At 44.4% G+C, this 21,381-nt stretch overlaps 1 protein-coding gene across 1 annotated transcript in view; it reads left to right on the forward strand.

The window, feature by feature from the left end:
- The first annotated feature begins 4,592 nt into the window (after positions 1-4,592).
- The window catches only part of SLCO4C1 (solute carrier organic anion transporter family member 4C1), a 58,105-nt gene continuing 41,316 nt past the window's right edge, over positions 4,593-21,381 (forward strand). Inside the window, exons 1-2 of the mRNA XM_055141959.1 lie at positions 4,593-4,881; positions 8,673-8,936. Coding sequence (XP_054997934.1) covers positions 4,593-4,881; positions 8,673-8,936 — 553 coding nt within the window. The remainder of the gene's footprint in view (positions 4,882-8,672; positions 8,937-21,381) is intronic.

The following is a 21,381-nucleotide window of genomic DNA, read 5'->3' on the forward strand; positions in this document are numbered from 1 at the left end:
TAGTATAAGAAAAGCAGGTCCTTGAATAATATCATTTTGTTCAACATTAACCTGGATTATTTCTCCCCTTCATCAATATTATAATGAAAATATATTGAATGGAAAGACGTTATTGAGGGCCTGCCATACAGTGAAAGAATAAATATTTGAATTTCTTAGTCACCACTATCACTCTATCTGTTATTGATTCATTTCCTGCTTCTGATTGCCCTGAGCTTTTGAGTAGATAAGACATTAACTATCCTTGAAGCAGACTGCTGGAATGAATCATACCCTTATAGATTTATCAGTATAATTTTAATAACACTCACCTGCTTTCTTCTATGAATAAATAATAGTTAATTTGTGAGTGTGTCAGTGGAACAAGAATTGCAGTACTGCTGTTTTTGTAGTAAAGAGGCATATTGGCATGATCGTGATATTGTGATCATGTAGAGAATGTTATATTAATATCTTCTATTTATATAGTGTAGCACTGAAGCACTGTTGCACTGTCGTCCTGTTGTTCATGGATTTGCTCCAGCGGGCACCAGTAACGTCTCCATTGTGAGACTTGTTGCTACTGTTTTTGGCATATCGAATACACTACGGGGAGCTTGCCAGGCTCTGCCTTGTGGGCAGTATACTCCTGATAACTTGTCAGGCTCTCCAAGAAGGATGGAGGAATCGAACCTGGGTCGGCTGTGTGTAAGGCAAATGCCCTACCACTGTGCTAATATAGTGTATTAAAGAAAAATCAAATCTTGAGTAGAAAAGACATGCTAAAAATATTAACTATTAATCCACTGTAGCCCAATTTTGTCTAGTTTAAAGAATACGCAAATCTAATTCTGCCACATTAATGATGTGATATAGGTTTTAATTATGTTTATTATAATAAGTATGTGTTATAGGTCATAAAAATGTTTTTATATAATTTTTCATGTATAAATAATAAAAATAAATGTTTATCAGCAAAAATCTGATAATATAGTAAATTTTACTCTTGTAGTATAATTTTCACTACCTGAATTAACTTTCTCATGGGATTATTCTAATAAATGTTTATGTTTTTAAAATTATGATAAGTCATGTTAACCACTGTATCTTTTTTGTAATGCTTTAATATTAGTAGATAAAAAGAAAGGGCATAGCTATATTTCATGTCAACATAAATATATCCTCTGAAAACTGAAGTTTAAATAGTATTAAAAAATACAACACATTTTTTTCTTAGATATCATTTTTAATTATATATTTTTAGATCACTAAAAATTAAAAAGATAAATGAGGAATGCACTAAAGATTATTTAGATTGCCTCGTTGCTGTATTTAATTAGAACCAAGTAGCTTTAATAACCTTTAATACTGAAATTTTTCATAAAGTTCAGTAATATCTAATATCTGCATTTGGCCAATGCTATATTCAGATTCTCAGGACTTCTCTGATTTTAATATTCACAAGCCTTTTAGAGTTGTTCTACTAAAGTTTTTACATCCTGCAACTGGAAGGAAAATAAGAAAGTATTAAATGAACATAACCTCTTGATAGCTGCTGTCACTAAGTCACTTCATCTTGGTGCATCTGATTTCTGTTAAGACCTACAGTGTATCTCAGACAATTTTACCAAGAGGTAGGGACTCCTGCTCCTGTGTGCGCTGTTTGGGCTATAACATCTGCATATTCTTTTTTCCCATTTCCTACTCTTTAAAAACATTTTAGTAATAGGCACTAAAATTGCAATGTACCAGTGATCAGATATTTAACACTACATTTTGGCTTTTCTCACCAGATTACCTTGGATTGAACTTAAAAAAGAAAAAAACCAACATTGTAGTTGGGGTGGCCTCAACTGGTCTTGCTAAGGGCTTTCTCCCAGCTCTGAGCTGAGGAATCACTCCCGGAGATTTGGGGGACTCTACAGGCATTGGTCCTGGGCTGGCCACATGCAAGGCAAACTCTCTACCTGCTGCACTATAGCTTCCGTCTCTGAGGATATGTACATATACATATACATATACATATACATATACATATACATATACATATGCATATGCATATATAATGACAATCTGTTTCAAAATTATCAGAGACAAAAATCAAGATAGATAGGTTTTGCCTGTCTTTGTTGCAAGCTTAACCCCCTTCCTTCCTTTTTCACTCATTGCGGCATGAAGACTGTGAGGGAGCAGGAAAGTAGTGTTGCTAACACGCCAGTAACAGCAAGATGTATTTAAGATGAAGCAATAGTACTTTCACTAGCTTTCCCACAAACCTTTGTTCTACAATAATGCTAGAGCATAAATTTCTGCATAGCATGGACTGAAGTGCATTATAATTATTCATTTATTCTGGTAGTACAATATTATTTTGATGGTATAGGTAGAACCAGAGTCAGATCTACTCACACCTCTACACATTTATTTTCCATTTTCTGGGGACTTTTTAAAATAGAAAACTATGAGGCTATATACTAAGCCATTTGGGTATCTGCAAAATCTGGGCTTTTCAGAGAAGCTGTTTTCTAAGGCCCTCCCTCCCTCCTCCAATCTTAGAAATATGAGTACTGATCTCACAGAATGGCTATGAAATGATTCTAAATGACAGGGATGGGGACAGAAGTTCAAAGAGAGAAATGACAATAATCCAGGGGAGATAACTGTTAAGAGAGTAAGTTCAAATTCTTTAGTAGGTCTTGAATTAGAGATAGGATTTTGAGAAAGTAAACAGTCCTCCTAGGAATGCAGTTTTTTTAAGTAAATACAATATAAATAATCATAGCTACTGTTCCGGTAGGTATTAATAATGAGCTACAGAGCAGTTATTTGAAAAATCCAGTTCCTACTTCTGCTCTTCTCCACTGTCTAAGGTCAGTCTTTTATCATGAAGAAACAAAGACAGGATAAGGGGATGCTTGAAAATGCAGACATTTTAATCTCAATTTTTCAACTTAACGAAGTATAGGGGAGAGATAGTTGTTTGGGCATTTACCTTGCACCCAGCTGACAGGGCATCCCATATGTGCGACCCCCAAGAGGCCCTCCAGGAGTGATACCTGAGCACAGAGCCAGGATTAAGCCCTGAGCACTGCTGCTGTGGCTCAAAACCCAAAACAAACACACAAAAACAAACAACCCCCGTCCTGCAAAAACAAAAACAAAGACAAATATAAATATCTTAAACAGGATTTTCACAAAATAGGAACAGGACACACACACCGTTTTCTCTCTTGGAAACACCAATTTATTTTCTGCAGGCCTTGGGTGTTGGGGCCTTGGGCCATCTAAATTGAATCTGGCGGCTACACTTAGAAGGAATGTTTCAGATTCTTGTTTCAGAATAGGAGGCGGCCTCTGTTTTAGCATATTACCCCCTCCGGGATTTAGAGGACCCTCGAGACCACCAGGTGCTACCAGATGCTGGCTTCTTCTGAAAGTGCAAGCAGCTTCCCAGGCCAGCAATCAAGAGTGGAATGAGGATGGCAAGATTGAGAAGTGCTGAATCAACACAGCGAAGGAGACTAACTGGTAATGAAGAGGATTCTTAGAAACGCAGAGCAGAGCTGGTGTACTGAAAATAAGACAGCATAGCGGTACACTGCCCAGTGGCCCCTAAGACCTCCACTCAGTGTACCCAAGGGGGTCTGCCACTGCTTGGGGACACTTTACAGCCAATGGGCACACTCGGGGAAGCGGATCCTCCGACCCTGGCATTTCACGACGGTACCAACTTTGTACGGGGCAGAGAGCACAGGGCCAATGGAAACACAGAGCTTATTTTATTAACGTCCAGAGAGTCACGTGCCGTCAGTGAGAGCTGGGCCTTTCTGTCAGGGGCCTGGGGGCACCGCAGAGAGATAGGAGCATCCTGAGACCCCGCACGGGGCCCCGCCGCGTCGGGAGCAGGCTGCGTGTCCGCAAGCGCAGAGCGAGCGCAGATATGTTGATAAATGTATTTTAACCCTCATCGCCGGCGGACCCGGGGGTGCAGGGGTGCCAGCGCCCCCGTCGCGGGGAAAGCCCGGGTCTGAGTCACAGCAGCCCGGCAGGGGTCCCAGTCCCGCCCCGGTTCCGAGCTGCCCCAGCGGTTTTGGCGCGGGGCTCTGCGGGGCTGGGTCCGGCCCACCTGGGTGCCGGCGGGGGTCTCGGCTTCGGGCCCCCCTCCGCACGCCCCCACCTGCGGGAGTGGAAACGCGTCTCGGGCCGCGCGGTGACCCCCGGGAGGCGGCGGGCAGCCGTTGGGTGGGCTCGCCGCGCGGGAGCACGGCACCGCGCCCGCCGGGGCCGCGGGTGGGCGACCCGCACGGCCCTTGGGCGCCCGGGCCGGGACCAGGCGGGCCGCGGCTCGGTTCCGGCCCGTTTCCCTCCGGAGCGCGGCCCCGCCGGGCGGCTGCGGCGGAGTTAACGGCTGCCGGCCCGAGCGCACCTGCCCGGGGCGGCTCCAGCCGCGTCCCGGGACCCCGCGGGCCCGACCCCCGCCCGCCCCGCCCCGCCCCGGCCGCGCCCCCCGCCCTGCGCCCCCGCCCCCGGGCGGGCGACGGGCGACGCTCGGGGCGCGGCCACCTGCGCGCGGCGGGCGGGGCGGGCCGGGGCCGCAGAGGCGGGCGCGCACCATGCCGGGCGCCGCGGGGGTCGAGAACCCCGCCTTCGAGCCCCCCAGCCCCGCCGCGCCGCGCCGCGCCGCCTCGCCCACCCTCGTCCGCCTGTCCGTGCCGGCCGCCGCGCCCCCCGCGCCGCCCGCGCCGCCCGCGCCGCCCCCCGAGCCCCCCGCGCCCCCCGCGCCCGCGTCCGACTCCGAGGAGGGCCCGTGCGGCTGGGGGAGTCTGCAGCCGCGGGGGCTGCAGCGCTGCAACACGCCGCAGGGCTTCCTCGCCCACTACTGCCTGCTGGCGCTCACGCAAGGTGAGGCGCGCGCCCCCCGACGCCCCCCGCGCGGCGCTGGCCGGGGGTCCTGCTGCGGGTGGGGGCGGAGGGCGCGGGGCGCGGACTCCCCGAGATCGGGGCGTCGGGGCAGGGTCTGGGGGCGCGGGCCCCGCGGGAGGGTCGCTCCGGGCGGGCGGGGGCTTCGGGCGCGGGTGCGGAGCCCGCCGGCACCTGGGGGGTGGACGGAGCCGGCGCCCCGCGGGAGTCAGTGCTGCCCAAGGCGGGCTGGGGCGAGGAGGAGGAGGAAGAAGGGACCCCCGGGTGTGACAAAGCCGGACAGACCGGGCTCTCAGTCCCAGGGGGTGGTGGTGGTGTGTGTGTGGGGGGTGGTGGTGTGTGTGTGTGTGTTATGGAATTATACGCTGTGTTGATGCTTGGTTGTTTTTTTTTTTTTGAGGGGTCATTTATAGTTAAAAAATACTTTGCAACACAGACACTGAGAGGTTCTCATGTTTGCCCAAAAGTAGAGAGAGAGTATGGGGAATATTGTCTGCCTTAGAGGGGGGGGGGAGGGTGGGAAAGGTGGGGTACACCCGGGAGATTGGTGATGGGGAATGTGCACTGGTGGAGGGATGGGTGTTTGATCATTGTGAGATTGTAACCTAAACATGAAAGCTTGTAACTATCTCACGGTGATTCAATAAAACTAAAAAAAAAAAAAATTAAAAAAATACTTTGGACAGAGGCTGTTATGGACCCATGGAAAGAAATGTAGTTCAATACTTTTTTTTTGGGTGGGGTGGGTGGTGCTAGAGGGGGTTGGCCATGACTCTTCGCCCTTTCCCCAGATTGGAAGGGTCTGAACTCCCCCTGTGATCCCTTCTCTCCCCTGTCTCAGAGGAACTCACTGCCCCAGCTCTGCTGCTGGGGCCGAGACAGTCGCTAAGACAGGCCAGTTAGAGTTCTGCACGGGTAGTTTTGTGCCAGAGGTGTCCTGTGGTGTGAAGGTGTCTTCCTCTCTCCGCTTGCCCTCGCCCATGTCTACCGTCTGTCTGTCTGATCTTAGTTACTCTAGGAGTTGGCATGAATTGTCCCTGCACGATTCCTTTGTATCAGAGGAACACAAAGTTCCAGGAAGGTGGACACAGTGAAATGTCTTACCTTTTGGTTATGAACTCCCTGATGGAGTTTCTAGAATACCTTAGGACACATTCATTGGTGGCTGTCCAATAGGAAAGATTGCTTACGATTATTTTCAGATGTGATTGGCATTCTCAGAGAAGTTCCAGTCCAGAGCTGTAACCACCTGGACAGAGCCCTCCCACTCAGAAGCCAACCTAACCTATAAGTCCTCCTGGTTTTCCTTTATTAGGATGCCTGAAGACATTGCTGCTGTCTTGTTTGTCACATGTGGTCCTTGGGAAGACCATCCCCATGGCACAGTGACTGTGTAACTGGGTGAATCTCCCACACTTATCAGAGAGCAAGTTTTGGTTTTGTTTGTGGGCCACACCCAGCCACACTAAGGGCTTAGTCTGCACTCAGGGGTCACTCGTGGGGTTCCCAGTGACTGTCCTGGCGCTGGCATGGAGCCCTGGTCTGCTGGGTAGAGGCAAGCCCCCCAGCTCTGTCTCACTCCCCCTATCCAGCAAGGACGTTTGTTGTAAGAGCCAGTCCGAGTTCTCCGAGCTCAACAGGACTTCTCTTGGCACTGAATTTCCCGGTGTTCCCTCTCTGCAGGTGTTTATGACAGCCACACAGTATTTCGTAGAAGTTCTTTCTTCCTCATTATTTTTTTAAGAGTTTTTGGAACTTGCATAGCATAAAATGGGGATCCAGAGGCTCAAAGTACCATCCTTGCTGCAGAGTTCACAGGTGAACTTTTAAAGAGGTTTTCTGTCCTGGCAGTGAGTTGTGAATTTTCGGGAATTCGGCCCGAGGCGTCTCGGTGGCGTATGGAGAGCAGGTGGCCTAAGGCTTCCAGGGGCCTATGCCCGGGCGCAGACCTGGGCCCTCTGCATGCTAGGCTCTGCCGCTTCCCCCAAGCACAGCAGTGCTCCAGCTTTAAAATTGTGTGAGGGGAGAGTCAGCGAAGTGCATATTCAAGGTAAGAACGCGGGCTTCAGAGTGAAAATAAAGGAACAGACCAGCAAGGTTCATGTTAGGTGGAGAACATGGGCTCGAAGAATGAGTGAATTTTAGTCAGTACGACACATTTGCAGGACTGAGTACACTTTCATATAACCTTGTTTCCTGATAAACTCAGAGTTTCTATACACAGATACTTGACCTGGAAATTTCAGGAATTACAAATGGATTTAGAAACTTAGTAAACAAAAGAAGATGTTGGACTTTTCCAAACTTGCTAGTAATTTTCGTGAAATATTTATTACAAGAAGTGTAAATACACACACACACATGCTGATAAAGATAAATTTGAAGGGATTGTAGAGATCATGACCTGTCTGTATTCTTTCCATGAATGAATGAAACAATCCAGGTATTCAATTCATTAACAGCGGTAGCTAATTAAAAGTGGAGGCTGGAGTGATAGTACAGCAGGTAGAGCATTTGCTTTGCACAAGGCCAACCCGAATTCGATTCCCAGCTTCACACATGGTCCCCCGGAGCACCGCTTAGAGTAATTCCTGAGTGCAAAGCCAGGAGTAACCCCTGTGCATCTCCAGGTGTGACCCAAAGAGAAAAAAAATAAAGCTTTGTAATTGAATTTTTAAATTTTTCAGTCAATAATGATGTGTAAACTGTAAGTTTACTCTTATGTCTCGAGAGGATTGTTATAATGTTGATCAAAGGTGGATTCCCATCTGTCCTTTGTTTACCTTCCATTCTTCTGTCCTTGTGATTCTGTGCAGATGAAATCTCAGGTTTTGTTTTTTCAATTTCTTTTTTTTTTCTCTCTGATTCCACATAGACTTCAGGTTTCTGTGGAAGGAATATTCCTGACCTTGGGCGTGGCTTGTCCATTCTGTGGCCTGTTGACAGTGAGTCAATTGGAATAGGCCACAATGGGAAACTCCCCGGGAAAAGTGGCCTCAGGAGACTTTACCATTCTGACCTTTTTATTGACCAATAAAAGAAAAGCCACGTGAGCTGTAATTTAGAAGTGATAAGCATCAGTTATTTGTTTACTTTTGCCTGAGTCCACACAGTTCTCTACCTGCTGAGCGTGTGGTTCAGTGCAAGGTCTTGAAAATGTGACTTTTGCCTGCAGCACAGGGGATCCCCAGGGCCACGGCTAGGCACACCCGGGTTTCACCTTGGCAACGCTCCGGACCACATGGTGCCAGACATGAAACCCGGGCCAGGTGCTAGGCAGGTGCCCTAACTGCTGTCTTCTCTTCCCAGCGCTGTTCGCATCCATTTTAACCACTCCTTGAACATTGATTTCTAAGTGAATTAATTAGTCAGAATGTAAGTTTTCTCTGTTTTTTGTTTTATGTTTTTTTTTCTTTTTGGGTCACCATACCTGGCGATGCTCAGGGGTTACTGCTAGTTCTGCACTCAGGAATCACTCCTGGCGATGCTCAGGGGTTACTGCTGATTCTGCACTCAGGAATTACTCCTGGCGGTGCTCAGGTGACCACATGGAATGCAGGGAATTGAACCTGGGTCGGCAGTGTGCAAGGCAAACACCCTACCCATTGTACTATCACTCTGGTCCCAAGGATGTAAGTTTGTGAGTTGCCAGGCTCTGAAGCTTTGATAACATTATTACACCAAAGATGTAAAAATAACAAAATTTTAAGTATGCCATGTGCACAGTGATTAAGTTGTAATAATGTACATGTGTTTCCTTTTTTCTTTTCTAGGTATTGTGGTCAATGGCCTCGTAAATATCAGCATCTCCACAATTGAGAAGCGCTACGAGCTAAAGAGTTCCCTCACGGGCCTGATATCGTCAAGCTACGACATCTCCTTTTGTTTGCTGAGTTTATTCGTCTCCTTCTTTGGTGAGAACGGACACAAGCCCAGATGGCTTTCGTTTGCATCCTTTATGATAGGACTGGGAGCATTTGTATTTTCACTGCCAAGATTTTTCAGTGGGCCCTACCAAATGGGGTCCCTTTTTGAAGGTAAGTTTCTGCCGCCTGTGTTCGTTTTCACTGAAGTAGCATGAAACTAGATCCTGGGCTTTGTTGGTCAGTCTGTGGGCTGGGAGGGGCTCAACCGGTTTCCCAGTTTGCTGCTTTGTCTTATATGAATCCTGTGAAGTGTGAATTATAGCGCCAGATTGCATGTTGTTCATTGCTTCTGGGGTGCCCCCAATTTTTAATCTTCTGGTACTCCTGCCCCATGTTGCACTCTCTGCTACTCAGAAAGCAGGGCCTTGTTTCGCTTTGCAGGTATTGGCCTCTTTTTTCCCCATTCGGGCTTGTTTTTGCTGGGTTTCCCACTTAGCTCTGTCTCCCGAATGTGTTGATTCCAGTTTGGAGATTTGGAGAGGTGAGACTTAAGGACAGTTTTTCTTAACAGTGGAAGTTGTTCTTAAGATGGTGATTTTGAGACATAGAACTTCCTGGAGTTACTGCATATGTTGTCTCAGTTAGATGAAATACAGTATTCAAAAGCTCAAAGGAAATTTCATATTTTTAAGTATCCTTCTAGGACTTTCACTGCACTGCACTGTAGCACTGTTGTCCCATTGCTCATCGATTTGCTTGAGCGGGCACCAGTAATGTCCCCATTGTGAAGACTTGTTGTTACTGTGTTTGGCATATCAAATACGCCACAGGTAGCTTGCCAGGCTCTGCTGTTTGGGCAGGATACCCTCGGTAGCTTGCCGGGCTCTCCAATAGGGGCAGAGGAATTGAACCTGGGTCGGCCTCGTGCAAGGCAAACACCCTACTCATTGTGCTATTGCTCCAGTCTGATAATACACATTAGAATACAATAATCTTGTTTTGTTATTGTCACAGTCTTCTTGATCCCATGCACTGGAAAAGGGTACACAAAAATTGAGAGTAATAAAACTTAACCGATACACTTCTCATTTCATCAGACTCTCTGGTCATAAAAATAATCCCTGTCTGGAACTGGAGAGCTAGTACAGCAGGTAGGGTGTTTGCCTCGCACACGCATGACCCAGGTTTGATCCCTGGTATCCCATATGGTCCCTTGGGCTCAACGGGAGTGACTCCTGAGTGCAGAGCCAGGAAAAAGCTCTGAGTATCGACAGGTGCGTGCCCACCCCCCACTCCCCGCAAAAGAAAGAAAAAACAAGACAATAATGTATTTCTGTTCCGCCACAGGGTCACAGCTGCCTCCATGTGCCCCTCCACAGAGCTCTCACCTCTCTCTGCGGTGGCATGAGCTGCATTTCCAAAGTTGAATTCTCAGACCAGGAAAGGCAACAATATATACAATTTGGAGCAGACAGATATACATTGTCTTGTAAAATTGATAAATCAACCTTGGCACCATTTCATGTTAGTGCATTTTATTAGCAGCTATTAAAATAAAACTAGACATTTATAAAATTAGAAGGTTTCAGGGATTGGTTAGGCGAAGAAAATGCTTCGGATAATAAAACAAACAGGAGCAGTGGCAGTATAGTCATTATTTTTTAAAAAGTTTAGAGTGTTATATTTGTGCTTGCTAATGTTAAAATATAAGTATTTCCCAATTCAGTTTCCTAATTACAGAATGAAAATAAATAGGAAAATATTTTCAACAAGAAATATATATTTGGGGGGGGCAGGGGGAAGCTGGGGACATTGTTGATGGGAAATGTATACTGGTGACAGCACAGGTGTTGGGACATTATATGACTGAAACACAATCATGAACAACTTTGTAACTTGTGTATCTCACTGTGACTCAGTTAAAACAAGATCTTACGTAGTGAAGCACCGTCTTAGGAATGCACTAATCAGGCAGGCCAAGTCTTGGAAATAAACACAATATGGGATCCTACAGACTCATGGCATTTTTGTTTTACTTTATTTTTGTTTTTAATTTTTTTTATTGAATTGCTGTGAGATATCCCTCCGGCAGTGTACATTTGTCAGCATCAGTGTCCCCAGTTTCCTGACCCCCTCCCCTCACTATCACCCCAGCCTTTTGGGCATTGTGGTTTGCAACACAGATACTGAGAGGTTATCAGGAATATCCCTTACCTACTTTCAACACTCAGTTTGTATCCAACGTGATTATTTCCAACTATTATTGTCATACTGGTCCTTACTCTATCTTACCTACCCTCTGCCCCACACTCACTTGTGGTAGATTTCAACCACTGACCACTCCTCCTGGCCCCTGTTTTTCTTGGTCTTGATTATTGGTCTCATACTTTATTTTAATATGCATGCCACAAATGAGTGCAGTCATTCTAGATCTGTCCCTCTCCTTCTCACTCATTTCACTCAGCACGATACTCATCATGCCAGTCCTTTCTAGGCAAGTTTCATGACTTCATTTTTCCTGACAGCTGTGTAGAATTCCAATGTGTATGTGTGCCATAGTTTCTTTGTCCAGTTGTCTGTTCTCGGCATTCAGGGTGTTTCCAGCTTCTGGCTACTGTGAATAGTGCTGCAATGAACATAGGTGTGCAGATGGTGTTTCTGCTATGTGTTTTTGGTTCCCCAGGGAATATTCCCAGAAGTGGTATTGCTGGACTGTATGGAAGCTCAGTTTCTAGTTTTTTGAGGAATTCCCATAATGTTTTTCAAAGAGTCTGGAACCAGTCAGCATTCCTACTAACAAAGTCAGAGTCCCTTTCTCCCTGCATCCATACCAGCACTGGTTGTTCTTGTTCTTTTGCATGTGTACCAGTTTCTGTGGTGTGAGATGATATCTCATGGTTGTTTTGATGTGCATCTCTCTAATGATTAGTGATGAAGGGCATTTTTTCACATGCCTTTAGGACATGTTTTTAAAACATCCTAAGGTTTAGAATGAAAGAGATAAGGAAAATATTTTATCAGTGGAAAGAGCAGGTATGTAGATTCTAGGAGGGTCTGCCGAATTGGGTATGTTTGTAAAGATCAGCTTCTTACAATAAAGGAAAATCTAAAATTTATTCTTTCACACAAAAAAACATGATTATGATTCTAGGATGTCAGAAGTACTATTTCTAGCCTTCAGGTGGCAGTCTCTGAGTGGAGCAACTCTCCAACTTCTTAAATGCTTAAAGCATCAACTTGAAAAATCTGACTCTCAGGACTAAAACCTTAAGTACCTCTCCTATTACAAAAGCCTGATCTATTTATAGAAATTTCCTTAGCTACATTCCTTGTCATATACACCTTGAGTTATCACCAAACTGAACAATTTGTACTTCCCAAAGGGAATGACCACAAATTGATGGGTGTGTGTGTATGTATGTCTGTGTTTGTGTTTATATATGTCTGTGGTCAAAGAGAGTTTCAAAAATCACTAAAGCCAGATTATAAGCTTTGAGTGTGTGATTGTGTACATTAAGTTTCCCCCATATTTCAAGTGATTTCTTGTCAATTTCACAAATTATTTAAGCTATTTAAACTATTTAAATTATTTTAAATAAAGTAGGAGAACTTTAGAGACTGCTGATCTATTAATTTTTTACTCTAAATCAGAGGTTTTCAAGCTTCTTTGACCTATCACTACCTTTTCAGAAAAAAAATGATAATTGTTCTAGTGAAAGTATTTTTTGTATCACTTGTATCACTTGTAGTCCCCTTGATCTTCGTACTTTCACTTTACTTTGCGAAAGTATTTTTAAAATTTTTTAATTAATTAATTATTTATTTATTTGTCACACCGGGATGCTCAGGGGTTACTGCTGGCTCAATGCAAGAGAGGTCATGGCAAGGGATGAATTTAGAGCTAGGAAGGTAATAGTATGAGGCACTTTAAAATTTTCCTTTAAGCATGATGACAAGTTTATGAGTTTGTTGACCAGGAACAATATATAGTGTATCTTGTTTACATTTAAAAAATGGTGATTTGGACTGAGATTGTTGTGAGACATGAGGAAAAGGGAGGGGATTGCAGAGGATATTCGGACTGCAGTTTGCCTGATCTGTCAGTGAGATTGGGACCACGCTGGTAGCAGTGAAAATCCGGAGGCATTTGAGAGATTGAGATCTCGGCCAGAGAGGTCACGCCGCAGTTCCCATAAGCCTCTTGCCTTGCGCGTGTCTGACCCCATTTGGTATGGCCCTGCACATGGCCCTCTGGGCCAGGAGTCAGCCCTGAGGTGTGACCCCAGACCCCACCACCGTGCCCCTCCAAGAGAGTTTTCCAGCTCATATTAATGTATTTTGAGGGCAAAGGAGAAAAGTCTCATGGGTTCACCGTGAGGAGCAGCAGGGCAGTGTTGCGGGGGGCCTCGGGATGGCCCCCAGAGGCGCTGGGTGCTGGGCTGGACCCTGACCAGGCGCCCTCGCTGCTGCATACTCGCCACCAGGAAACCAGACCTTTCCATGAGAAACGCAGGCAAGTGAGTGTGAAATGCCCCTAGCTAAACTATAAGCAAAAGAATATTTGGTTTTCCGGGTGACAGAGCTGCAAAAAAAAATCTAAGGAACATGACATTAAAAATTGAGTTATTAATTGAAACCACACATGTAACTTAAAACTAGCAGAAAATGAATGTGTGTGTGTTAGTGCTGTTTTTTTTTTTTTTAATTTGAGGGAAACCAAAGTCAGGGTGCAGTGTGGGTAAGATTATCTCTGAAGGAGAAGATTAATGTAATCTAATATCATTGGCAAATAGAAAAAAAACAAAATATGAAATAAGATCAGTATGTATAGTTTCCACAGGTGTGAGAATTACCCAGAAGGAGGTTAAAAGTTAACAAAAGATAGAAAAGAATGTTTGGAAGCATGCTTGAATTTTCTCCTGTAAAATGTAAATTTGAGTAGGCATGGAGAAATATTTTTAAAAGATAGCGACTATAGAGACATAAAGTTTAGGGGTGATTATCTAATGACTTTGAATGGAGAAAACATATATCAACGCCCAGATTTGGCTTTTGACTTGTCTATCAAAAAAAAGGGAAAGAAACTAAAATTACAATGGACTAGAGGCTAATTCTTGTATTTATTTACCTGAAAATAGAATTATGTCATAAATATTTTCAAGTAAACATATTTGGAATTCATTTTTGATATATTTTAATAGGACTTAATATCACTTTTTTATATCTTTTGAATATTTTAAATGTCATAAGTCTTTTTGATCTTACACTTTATCTCCATATGAGTACTTTTAAATTCTTTCAGATAAGTGTTATATGTTGGTAAGATATATGTTGGTAAGCAAATACTCTTTTTGAGATTGGAGACTTCTTGAAATTATTTCGAGAGGTGGGAGTTATGAGTAAAACCTTAAGAATTATGGAGAAGTCATTCCTGAATCCAGTAACCAACAGTTTGTTTCCTGTTAGGTTTTTTTGCTTCTCCTTCTTTTTTTCCCCTTCCCTTTACCTTCACCTCCCCTCCCCTCCCCCTCCCTTCCCTGCCTTATCCCTTGTTTCAGTGCTAAATTTATAGTTGTTTTTTTTTTTCCGAGAGAATTCATAACCAAAGGACTTTGGTTATGTGGTGTGACTACTTAAAAAATGTTGAAGTGAGCTTAACAAGGGTGGTAAAATGGGAAATATTTTTAGTTCTCACCTCACCAGGTGGGTCTAGGGGAGGGAGCCTTCAGGCCTTGGAGGAGGAAGTTGATTCTGGTGGTGAGTGTGATGTCAGAATGGTGCATGTTTGAAACTCTGCCATTAGCAGTCTTTTAAAACAATATTTCACTATGTAGAATCCTACATTATTTTATTCCAAGATGATTTCATTGTGCTCCAAGAAAAAATGGAAAGAAACGGAAATACTTAATAAAATAATAGAACCATCTTAGAATGGATTATCGAAAAACAGTCTAATGAGGAAAATGATTAGAGGATTCAAAGTTGATTTCTTACTAAGTCTTCATGTATATATTTTTGTCTTTCATTCACGCTTAAACATTTTATTTATGTTTAGTGAATGGATAATGTGTGTCTGGATGGCAGAAGATGGGAGGATTTGGGTTTTTGATCACTAATTCAGTATTAGACGCTTGAATTTTGCTTTCCCCAGAGTATTCTTTCTTCAACCCTTTGTTTTTGCATGATATTTCTTTTTTTTCTTACATTTGAATTTTTTTGTAACCAAAATAAAGAGGAGAGCTCATTTTGTATGTTAGAAGACGTATAACAAAATGCCTTCAAAACTTTTAAATTGAATACACACAGTAAAGGAGCTAGAGCAATTTAAGAATGGTCAGTTTTGGGCTGGACAAATTGAACAGGGACGTGGGCCCCCGCCCAGGTTGCAGCCAGCCCAGTGGGATCCCTGGCACCTTTTCAGAACTCCAGTACCAGAGTACCAGTGATCCCTTGGGCACGGATTCACGAGAAGCCCTGAGCACAGCCGGGCGTGGCCACCAAACTTCAAGATGCTAGGAATTGCCATGGATCAGTGCTGGTCTTATTTCATGCCCTTTGGAAAGTTTGATTTCAGCAGTTTGCAACAAGGCTCTGGAATTTATGTTAAAAATTCAGGTTATTGTATCAGTCTAGTTTGCAAAATGTTTCACTGTTATTTTGTAGTTTTAACTATGGACCTAGAGCGAAAACTCATTTCATGAAAGGATTATTATTTTGTATTACCCTTTATTTTTTAATTTCATGTATTGGATTTTTTGGCCCAAACTGGCCTTGCTCCTGGCTCTGTGATTAGGGGTCACTCCTGACATTTTTTTTTGGGGGGGGCATCCTGCGTGCTGGGGATTGAACCCAAATTGGCCCTAAGCTCCTTATACACTATATTATCTCTCCATCTCCTTTATATTTCTTTTAAAAACAGTTTCATAAGTATTGTGACATGCTGGGTAATCTGATACAGACATTTGTTGAAATAACTCACTTTCTGAAACAGGAAATTCACAGAGAAAAGTAGCAAAGCCTGTGTCAGTGAGGTAATGAGGCTGAGTGCGTGCACACAGTTTTGCTTAACTTGATGATTTGCCCGTCCTCGTTATTTAGGCAGGAGAAAATAGTGTCCCCGCACTTCCCAGAGTGGGGTTTGTACAGCAGCTTCTGAAGGGATGTTAGGAGCCACTCACCTGTTCAAAGAGGAGGTGGAAAATGAAAGTAAACATTTCTGACACCTTCATCAAAGGGGAGTATGTCCTGGGTTTGGCTCAGCCTCTTTCCTCTGCTTCCTTTGCTCTCTTTAGCTTTGTCCTCCCGCTAATGATTTCTGGGAAAGGACTTTAGAAAATCTGCTGTCTGCTCTTACATCTTTGTAACATGATTTTGAAAGTCCTCGTGGAGTTTCAAAACTTCAGTGCAGCATGTGCTTATATAGAAGTTACTCAGGAAATATTTGAATTGTCACATAGTTAGTTAGTGAATTAATGTCTTTAGTGTAGGCCACGTACGGGCCCAGTTTGGCCACAGGAGATAGGAAAAGTAAAATCAGTATCTTATGGCAGATAAGGGAAGTTTGAAATTCTCTGTTGTACATTTTTCGTAAAGAATGTATCTACGAAATAATGATATCACAAGCAAAAAATTATTTACCATAAATTATCTTTACGGCAAAGATATCTTTACACAACACATCGCCCCCCCAAAAAAAAATCTTCATGTGAAAAATAAAGTAAAATGGGAAACAATTAGAATGTCAAGTGTTTTAATATTCTTCTTTTGAATTTAATTTTAATCACTTGCTAAAAAAATATTTGTTTCTCTTATACTTATCCTACTTTTTAAGGTGGAATGCCAGGATTTTTTTTTTTAAAGGCTAATGATCGTGGTTGCTTTTATTTTTCTTGAAGTATCAGGTATCCAACCTGGTATAATGTATGGGAGATAATGATTAAGCAATGCATTTTGTACTTTCCTCATCACGGTTGGCAAATGTGGTTTGTAGTCAGAAAAAAATGAGGAAATTCTGTTGTTATTGCTCAAAAAGACAGCACTTAGCAATGTGAGTTTAAATGTGTTTTTTCCTCTTTCGTTATAAGCCTGTTACCAAAAGTATGTAATTTATGAAAAATATGTCTCAACATATGTACCAGGCATGCAGTTTTTAGGCAAAACTGCATTTAGGGTTGTGTTGACTCCTGTGGGATATAGTTTGTCTCAAGGCTCTCCAGGGCAAGGCCTGGTGAGGATCTCTGGTGAGGATCGCTGCTTCCTCAGAGGAAATGATAGTCCTGTATGATAACAGTTGCCTGTGGTAGCCATTCTCTGAATAATAGCCATGGGAGAGAAGTTAGTTTTCTTGATAATCAAGTAACTGTTCTTCTAATGTAAATACAGCTGCCACCCTGTCTTTCTGTTTGGTTAGCAAATGCAGCTACATCACTAGAACTACTACAGAGTCTTTTCATAGTACACCCCCAAACGTTTTTATAGTTTTGGGTGATTATATGGGATGCGGGTGATCCCAGTGACGTCAGCTATGTTCCAGGCAACTGCCTTAACCCCTATACTACCTCTCAGGTTCCTAGCAGAACATTTAGTTTGTTTTTTGACCACACTCAGCTGTGCTCTGGGCTTATGCCTGGGTCTGTGCTTAAGGGTCACACTCTTGGCAGGCCCAAGGATCATGTGTGGTGCCGGGATTCAAAATGGATCCGTTGTGCAAGCAAGTGCCCTGCCCGCTGTGCTATCTCTCTGCCCCCCCTTTTTTTTATTCTTTATTTTAAAGAACTTAGTGGTGTTTAAAAGATGTTATTATAAGAGAATAAGTGATAGCATAGATATTTCCCTTTTGTTCTTGGTAAATATGCCATTTTACAGTATTTTAAAAAATTATTGATGCTTCTGCTTAATTTAAGCTGAGGTATATTCAGAAGTTCTAATGCAGCATTTAAATTTTCCCTTACATTGCTTAGTCTATGGTTTCTCTCTCTTTTCATTATTCATACCTGTTACAGTCTTGTGTTTTTCAGTTCATTTTTTTGGATTATTTTTCTTCCTTCTTTCATGTTTATATTTGTTGCCATAATAGAACAGAAGAATTTTTCAGATTATAATTTTATCATATCAGTTGCCATTAATTTTTTTGAGGTATTTAGGGTTATAATTTCTCAATTTTTTTTTGTTTGTTTTTGTTTTTGGGTCACACCCGGCAATGCACAGGGGTCACTCCTGGCTCGTGCATTCAGGAATTACTCCTGGTGGTGCTCTGGGGACCATATGGGATGCTGGGATTCGAACCCGGGTCAGCTGCGTGCAAGGCAAACGCCATACCCGCTGTGCTATTGCTCCAGCCCCTTCTCATTTTCTTGGTAGCAGATAAAATATGCTAGGTTCACTGCTGGGTTCAAATTAGCGACTGTGTAAATGTTTAGTAAAGTGAATGACCACTCAGGGCTTTTGATGATGAAAACTTATTGAATCTTATCTTTATTAATATATAATATATTAAGGATTAATATATAACCCTTAACTTTTCACAGCCCCCCAAAGACCTCTGAGGTATATGTTGTGTGGGTATTCTTCACTTGCCCAGCCCGGCCCGGGGGAGCATCCAGGCAGCTGTGCACGTGTGCTGATGTGTGTGGGTGAGGCATTCTCAGTCTCTCGGGGAGAGCACAGTCTGAACCAAATGATGGGGTTCGGAGCTTTATAACCGATTCTCAGGCCTAGAAAGTTTATAGATCTGGAACACGAGAGGTTTCCTACATGCGTCTGGGTGTTGGGGATGGACTGAGCTATCAGGGCGAGCCCATGTAGACTGTACTATAGACAGGAACATTTTCCTCCTGCAAGCTGCCTTCAGAAAATAATTCCAGTATCTTGTAAGGGGCAGTCAGTGTTCCTTTTCTCACAGAAGCCTGGATGGCCTTTGACATGCAGATCTCAGGTGTTAGTCCAGCCTGATCTTTGATATTGTAAATTGCAGGCTTTGGCCCAGCCTAGTCTTTGGGATGTAGATTTCAGGTACTGCCCAGTTTTTATTTAAAGTGCAGATTTCAGGTGGCAGCCCAGACTTGTCTTTGGGATGTAAATCCAAGTGCCTGTAGCTCAAGAAAGGTTTCAGTTTTGGTTTTGTATCTGCTTCTGGAGGCCAAAATTACTGACCTGCAGATGCAAGGAAACAATGTATATTCTACTGCCTCAATGTTCTTCTGTAACTTCTTTTGATGCCTTTGGTGACGTCACTGTATCCTGCCCTTTAGAGGTACCATGATCAATAAAAGGAGATCACAAGGCTCTTTACCTTGTCTCAGAGTCAGAGAGAACCTAGACCGTCCATGACATACATTTCTTCCGAGTTCCTTGTCTCAGCGCCTCTGACCGCAGGAATGTTCACGCAACATCTGGTAGTACTAATATTTCTCTTCCTCTAAGCCTCTCTCTGAGGCATTTTGTTGAGTTTTGGCTGGGGGTGGGTGGGAAGTAGTGATATTGGAGATGGTAGATAATGAGTGAATGCAACTAACCTAGAAGCGTTAGACCCTCTGCTTACGCAGGGAATTGTGGAGTGAGAAGAGTTCACCTAAGGCGTGTCTTGGTCCTACAGGAAGTACAGTCAACCCCATCCTGTCGATGATGTTTCCTTAGTCCTGCATGTAGGATGTGTAAATACAGACAGGTAGACACGGTCTCCACATTGACTTCCCGGGCTGTGGATTGAAGATGTTGCAGGCAGGGCTGTGTGGTAAACCATAAGGAATACCATGTCCTTAATTTTGTCCCTAAGGGAATTTCGGTGATGAGAAAGACCATCAAAGATTTGAAAAATAGAGTATACCATATTTTGGCCCATTTTTCATGTGCTGGGCCAGTGTAGGATGTTTCTGGAATGACCATTGGCACAGCTCAGGGTGGGGCCCTCTCCTCCCCTTGGTTATCCACACGACTAGTTCCATCGGAAAGCTGGGTTGGAAATAATGTTACTTTCCTGTATGTGTACATACAGGCACATTCAGAAGCTGCTGCTGAGCCTGAAGGGAGTCCATTGTGTCTGATCCTTGGGTACAGAGTGTGTCATGTGTGCTTCGCAAGGCACAGGGCATTCTCAGCCTAGACTGCGTCGGCCGTGGCCTCGCCGAGCGGGGCTGGATGTGTGCCACTCGGCTACTGAACTGTTGAATCTGAAAATCTGCTTAGGGAAGTTTTGCTTCCTTCTGTAGTCTTGTTGCATCCCTCAAAAACGAATGTTTCCATTAGATAGCACAGTCATTATTTCCTTAGTTCAAAGATGAAACCACCCCCTAAGATTTTTTTAAATCATTTTTGGGGGGTGGGGTGCCCCTGACTCTGCGCCCCGGACGCTCTCTGGCTGGGCTCAAGGAAGTTACGTGCGGGCAGGCAACCCAGGGTGAGCTCCGCCCCTCTCCCATCTGTCCAGACCCTGGGGACCACAGTCACACCAGTCACCAGGGAGAGAAGATGGGAGCAGAACTGAGAGAGATGGATGCCAGCTGTTAAGCGGAAGTTGGGTTATTTCTGAACAGGGCAAAGAGAAAGGGTCTTTCAGATTCACGGAAGTGCTGGCTGCTTCTTACTGACCCCGTTCATGCTAGTACCAGGTACAGGAAAAACTGACAGCCCAAAAGGAGAGAACTGGAAATCTGCGAAGAACACATAGGACCAACTAAAGGCATGGGCAGGAGCTAAGGGCGTGCAGCGGAGGGCAGAGAGAAACAGAGGCTGCTTGGGCTCTGCCCCTCTAGGAGGAAGGGCGGCGGGGCTGCATCACTTTGTCACTTTCTCTCACGACCTTTCAGTTCCCCACTGTGGTGCTGTGAAGGTCACGGGGGACTGTAGTTCTCATGTGGACAAGGATAAAAATAGGGGCTGGAGAGAGAGCCATGGGGTCTAGGCACTTGGCTTGTTTGCACCAAGTCTGGTTCCATCCCCGAGACACTGGTGTGGCCCCAGGAGTGCTGCCAGGAGTGATCCCTGGGGGCTGGAGCCGGGAGTCTGCCCTGAGCACAATCAGGTGTGGCCTCAAAACCAGAGACAACAACAAAATTAGATGCAAGCAACAAATAGTATGGGGTGGAATGTTCTAGGAATTTGTTGCCATTAATCCCTCTAGGGATACTGTTTGTCTTTGTTTTGTGCTGATGGAGAAGCTGCATGGACTTGCTCCCTTGTGGCCTTTTTTGGGGGTGCGTGGGGTTCACACTTGGCAGTGCTCGGGGCTTACGCCGGTCTCTGTTCTCTGGGGTCACTCCTGGCAGTGCAGGATGCAGGGTGCCCAGGATCGAACCCTCATCGGTCTCCTGCAAGGCAAACGCCCTCCTCACGGCACCCGCCCTCTGGCGCTCCCTGGCATGCTCTGTGGCCCAACACGAGATGCATGAAGCGACTGTTTGCCCCTCCCTCCCGGGACCGTGCCTGGAGCGTTTGCCTCAGCTCTCTAAACAGGGCCCCTGTTGATCAGACACCACTGAAAGACCCTGGACCGTTTGAAAGGTTGCCTCTGCTTTGCTTCTTTCTGCTCCCTGGGTTTTGCTTGGTCCTTCCCGAGGGATTCACGCATTCACCTCTAAGTTTTGTTGTTTTTCCCCTTGGTTTGGGGCTGCACCCAGCA

Source organism: Sorex araneus, chromosome 1, assembly GCF_027595985.1.
Source record: "Sorex araneus isolate mSorAra2 chromosome 1, mSorAra2.pri, whole genome shotgun sequence".
Taxonomy (NCBI): domain Eukaryota; kingdom Metazoa; phylum Chordata; class Mammalia; order Eulipotyphla; family Soricidae; genus Sorex; species Sorex araneus.